This window comes from Prorops nasuta, unplaced genomic scaffold (genome assembly GCF_024137725.1).
Source record: "Prorops nasuta isolate Cenicafe-Biocafe unplaced genomic scaffold, Cenicafe_Pnas_1.2 PNAS00031, whole genome shotgun sequence".
NCBI classification, from domain to species: domain Eukaryota; kingdom Metazoa; phylum Arthropoda; class Insecta; order Hymenoptera; family Bethylidae; genus Prorops; species Prorops nasuta.
Window position 1 is genome coordinate 2,234,842 of NW_027116828.1, and position 5,678 is coordinate 2,240,519.

A 5,678-nucleotide genomic window follows, 5' to 3' on the forward strand; every position below is an offset into this window, starting at 1 on the left:
TAATACAGATAAATAAGAAAGTAGTACAAAAGAGTGATACGTTCGCACAAATATGTAATTGCCACTAACACTATTAGAACGCCTACAGCAAAGCGTGTAATAAGTAGGTACTGAATTGTTAAACAAATAACAAATGAAGCCTCGTGAAATTTCTTAAAACTGAAACGCATAAAGAACACGTTTACCGAAGGCAATTTAGTTTGAATAATTAGACCCAAAAAATGTCAGAGGAAATTATCGAAGAATTTATTGAAGATTATATACAAGTATGTAGTACGTACATCTTAAATTTACTTCAAGATTATACATGGAATGAGCAAAATAAATCTGTTACTACCCCCTATAAATATATTTAGAAAACGGTTCTGTTAAGTATTTAAATGGGTAGTTATAAAGAAAATTTATTTCTCACTTTGTGATACATTATCCGTCTATTTTTTTATTTCCCTTTTCCCACCACCTATAATTTACTTATTGTTATTTAAATAATAAATTTTCCAAAAACCTCAGCTTATACGGTTATTTTTAAATGTCGCGCAATGCCACTATCGTTTGGTCATATAATTAATACAAAGAATTTTTGTTTAAATTGATTTAGGTACATATAAAATTTTTTCTAGTAACATATCTTGATATAAGTTAATAAATAGATTAATTACGCACTCCTTTAGACTGTATTATTATTCAATTAATTATGTTTTCAACTTGAAGCAACCACAACATGTTTTAGTATGCTTGTAATGATTCATTCATTAGCTGCTAAATAGAGTTATGAACCGGCCTACGTAGGGCGCTCTACAGCCTTGCCAGCTCGTCCGAATAAAAAAATGTTGAAATATTATTAAACTAGACTAAATTCGTGGGGCCTTATCGTTGTTTCATTTTTGAAAAACCTCCAAACATCTAAATGGTATAATAAAATTGTAAAACAAAAAATGCTGTAAGTAAAAATATTTTGTTTTACTTAAAACGTCCAATATTTACACGTTTGAAAGTTCCTTGAAAATCAAAATACGATAGGGATCCCCCAAATTAGTCTAGCTTAATAATATTTCATTTTTTTATTTATATAAATAGACTGGCAAGGCTGTAGAGCGCCATGCGTAGACAAGTTAATGATTTTGTTTAACAGGAGCTGCTGACGCCATTTTGGATATTCTTGTATGAATATATACAATTGAAAGGTACTCTTTATTGATAGAAGAATAATATGTGTTGAATCCTATTTTTAAAAATAAATTCTTTTATACAAATAAAAATTCTAAAAATAATGCTTTTTTTCAAAATTTTTAACGGAATCTTCCCCTAAATTTAAATTATATTTTCTATTTATTATATATAAGAATGGATTATCAATTCTACTTCTAACAGCAGTACTAGTTCATTAGATACGGATTTATGGAGTGATGAATTGGAAGAAACTGATATTTATGCGAAAAGAATATGTATTTCTTATTACATAGAAGACATGTAGTTCATCGATCGTTATTCCAACAATGATTTTTTGGGACGGCGACATTTTACGGGACGGCGACACTTTACCACCCGTGAGCAGGAATTTAATTATTTGAGGTTAGCAGCACTAAGGCTTGAAACCTTTTATTCAAGATACGCTCTCGTATAAATTTGCTGTGCGCTCTAAGCATATGCTGCGTGTATGTGTGTGTAAACTGTACTACAGTATATTTCTCCACTGCCGGATTGCAATTTAGAACAAGCTAGTGAGTGTGACAAATAAATAAAAAATGTCATGTAGCAGAAGGATAGATTATAATAAAAAAGAATTTGTTGATTAATTACACAAAACAACAACAAGATAATAAATTATATGGAATTTTTATACACAGAAATATAATACCAGATAAGTTATTGTGTATTTTTATTTTTCTGCATGAATAAATTAGTATGGAAGTATAAGAGAGAAAAATTCTTTGTTAAAATGTAGATTTTACTTTGCAGGTTATTCTAAATGAATGTTGGACTTTCCTCAATTATGTGTAAGCAAGAGTAAACTGCAGCGATACCTTTAACAGTTAATGGATAAGCGTAACTGAGGTTAACGATAAGAAACTGGATTATAAATTCAAGTGTCAGAGCTTTTGATGATTATGCTGAGTATTTTACGTAGAAAAATAATTGTTATTTGTGTATGAGTTTCAGTCCATTTAAGTAATACTGTGGACTTAAAATTAGTAAGAAATGTGTAATCTGGTTAATGTAATATAATATATAAATTAGTGTAAAATTTCTATTGGCACACGTCTCAAGTTTCATATAATTCTATATATTTTGACTGTCAATTCTAAATTTTTATTTGGATACATATATAATTACAGATTATGACTTGCATCTAACTGACTTGACCGTTGAGTAAAATAATTATTAACCTTAAGTCTTACAAAATACATTTCACTCTCTACATTCTTACGAATTTTTATGATTTTAATTAGAGGCTCGTCCCTCAATTCATTACTCTATTGCAATATAATTTAATATACTATATGGTTATTATATTTTTCAGATTTTGTAAACTGACAGCTGTTTGAAAAATATAAAGTTCTATCTTTACAAGACTATATTGAATATACTATAGAAATAGAATTTCAAATAAATTGTATATGATGCAGAAGCTACAAAAAGATGAAATAATAAAGGAACGGTGTAACATACGTTTTAATCAATTTATTTATCCTCTCTATTTATGACAATAAATTCAATTTCTCCATCATTTAGCAGGTATTGGTTTTTTATTAATATCAATTTTTCTATTACCTTCTCTGATGAGTATCTATCTATAATAAATAATGGAGCTTAAATATGTATAGTATGAACTTACTTTTAAGCTATAAATTTATACATTTTTTAAAGTTGAATATTAATCATTTTTGCACAATATCTTTCATATTTTAAAAAATACCAATTTCTTATTATCTTTAATATTGAGCTTATTATATTATGGATAATTTTGGATATATTAAATGCATCGTTAATTAAGTGCTAAATAACTTTACATTTATAAGCTTTTTTATTTATATAAAATAAGAATATGAAAAGAAAGGTTTTGATAAATGTGTACTAAAAATTAAAATAATATACTGATTTTATGAAAGTTTGTAAATTTTATCATTTCTTCATGTGGTTAATAAAGCCATATGTAATATTTAAAACTTCTTAGTTTCTTTTTATTATATTTGTGTTTATTTTATATGAAAGTAATAAATGTTTTCACATTTCAACACGCAACGGGTGGCAACGTTCACGCAAAAATCTTGTTTGGCAGGTCTTCACGCACATACACATACATGCAAATATTTATTTATACATGATTGTTTGTCAAAACAAATTTTACGCTTAGACGTTACATATTAGTTTTAGATCTAATTAGAAATTAACAGTTCTTAGATATTTGTGAAAAGCATTTAAACACTTCATATAAAGTATGAGTGCAAATAAGAAGGAAAGAAACTTATGGATTTTTAATGACTTCAGATACTTCATTAAAAAAAGCACAAATGATAAATTGTACTGATTATATATATAGAAGGGTTAGATTATTTTATATTTTTGTAGATTCTTTTGAAAATATTTTTCTTTTCAGATATTTGTACTGTATAAAATATAAAGAGCTCAATTGCAAAGCTAATGGACGTTTTTATAATAATGAATTTCATCCATCTGACATACTTCATAACCATGAGCCCAATATTATAAACAATAAGAAGTCTGTATTTTATAAAAAAATGAAAGAATCAGCAAAAATTAATGGAACGAAGCCTAAACAAATTTATAATTTCGTTGTTATGAAGTAAGTATACACATATAATTATATATCATAAAATGATCATTTTTCTCGTTTTTGTAATAAATATTTAAATAATTTCTGGGTTAGTAATCAAGAAATTGAAGCTGAAACCTCGTTTACCACCTGCAGGCGAACGCTTCAGCGTTATATTAAAAAGATTAGTGATAAATCAAATATTATTTTAAAGGAAAATAATCTTAATAACTTAGCAAAATATATAACCAAAGAACAAACAAATTCAGATAAAATTAAATTAAATACAAAAGTACTAAGAAACGATGCTACAAACATATTAAATATAGTATTTTATGATTTCAATTTTATACAAAGTATACTGCAATCTGCAGAAAGTATGTTTATCGATGGAACATTCAAAGCAATACCTAATTTGAAAGACAAAAACATACAATTACTGACTATTTTAATTTCAATAAATGAATATCCAAATAAAGTAAAACATTTATTATTAATTGTATTATTTTTTGTAAAAAGGCTGCAGATTTTTAATTACTTTACTTTCTCATTTAGGCTATTCCGTGTTTTTGGATTCTCATGAAGAACAGACGCACACTGGATTATTTAGAGACATTTGAATACTTAAAACATGATTTTACTACTCTCAAACCAAAATTAATAATGCTTGACTATGAACAAGCTATGTCAAATGCCATACAAATAGCTTATCCTAGTGTAGAAATTACACATTGCTTTTTCCATTTTTCACAAGTAAGTTTGTGAGTTATATTACTAACATATTTTCTATATATATGTGTGTATCTAAATAGTGAATCAGTTTAAACGATATATTTTTTTTGTAGCCTGCGCCAGCACTTCCCATAGAGGACACATTATTTTAAAGCTCATATTTAATATCATTTCGAAACGCAGATGACTAAAAAATGACTTAATAATAAGACTTTAAAACAATATGCACTGTATGGGAGTGTGATGAAATTACTAATCCAACAATATTAGAAAAGCAGTTTACGTTTCACGATACGTTTCTGAGATTATATATAATGAAGTCTAATATCTACTATATTTGTTCATCTCATATTAAACTCTTCATTATTATTTATTTTAAGGCATTAATTAAGAAGGCCCAAAAACTTAAAATAATAAGTAAAACCAAGAATAAATTGTTATACCCAGAAAGATTTTTAATTATAAGAAAATTAACATTGCTAGCTTTATTGCCACCTGCTTATGTAAGAGGTGTATTTCAACAATTGAAAAAAGATATACAGTCCCAATTTGGAATGTTTTTTGAAAAGTATTTAAAATATTATGAAAACTTTTGGATTAACGAGGTTGAACCCCACAAATTTTCAGTTTTCAAATTGATTAATAGAACTAATAATTACTCAGAATCATATAATAGAAAATTACATGCAAATTTAGGAAAAAAACCAAACATAAATTCCTTTATCAGTGAGTATATACAGTATTTTATAAACTATCAAAATGTAGAAAGATTTAAAAAAGCTTATCTCTTTTCTGTCTTTAAATTATGTTTTGTAAAAAAGTGATGGAAAAAATCTGGCATATATAGCTGTTGACAGTTTCTAACACTGCAGTTTCTAAAATTATATAAGAATTAATTGGTAACATCAGAGATGAAACGGGAGATTGCTCATGCGAGGTCCCGAGGCAATCCCTACCGGTAGGCGGCGCTGGTGTTGGCAAACGCGTGTCTCAGGTCCATCTAACCCCTAACGCCATCTATCGGAAGAGACCACGAAGCACGAGCGTTAAGCTTAGAATAGGGTAAAACATATATGCATTGTTGCCAGAAAGCGGAATAAAGAGAGAGCGGAGATATTTTCTCGGACCTCTCTGTCTTTCTCGCTGTTAGCTTCTAGCAGAGGAGTCGAGG

General features: G+C 27.6%; 1 protein-coding gene across 4 annotated transcripts; it reads left to right on the forward strand.

Annotated features, from left to right (window-relative positions):
- Positions 1-1,659: 1,659 nt before the first annotated feature.
- LOC136783040 (uncharacterized) lies at positions 1,660-5,340 on the forward strand. Of its 4 annotated transcripts, XM_066742834.1 has the most exons (6): positions 1,660-2,365; positions 2,522-2,736; positions 3,599-3,805; positions 3,890-4,253; positions 4,331-4,528; positions 4,888-5,340. In XM_066742834.1, exons 2-6 carry the CDS (start codon positions 2,702-2,704, stop codon positions 5,329-5,331), a joined length of 1,248 nt encoding a protein of 415 aa, XP_066598931.1. In that variant the 5' UTR covers positions 1,660-2,365; positions 2,522-2,701; the 3' UTR covers positions 5,332-5,340. The 4 variants fall into 4 exon arrangements, 3 of the variants coding, with proteins under 3 accessions (XP_066598931.1, XP_066598932.1, XP_066598929.1); XM_066742835.1 differs by lacking the exons at positions 1,660-2,365; positions 2,522-2,736 and having other exon boundaries at positions 3,476-3,805; positions 4,621-5,340; XM_066742832.1 differs by lacking the exons at positions 1,660-2,365; positions 2,522-2,736 and having other exon boundaries at positions 3,476-3,805.
- The last annotated feature ends 338 nt before the right edge of the window (positions 5,341-5,678 follow it).

Bases quoted from the DNA above. Each gene is read 5' to 3' on its own strand.
- LOC136783040 (XM_066742832.1), top strand. From the start codon at position 3,480: ATGACTTCAGATACTTCATTAAAAAAAGCACAAATGATAAATTGTACT. The intron at 4,254-4,330 runs GTAAAACATTTA...TTTCTCATTTAG, and splicing joins TAAATGAATATCCAAATAAA to GCTATTCCGTGTTTTTGGAT. The intron at 4,529-4,887 runs GTAAGTTTGTGA...ATTTATTTTAAG, and splicing joins GCTTTTTCCATTTTTCACAA to GCATTAATTAAGAAGGCCCA.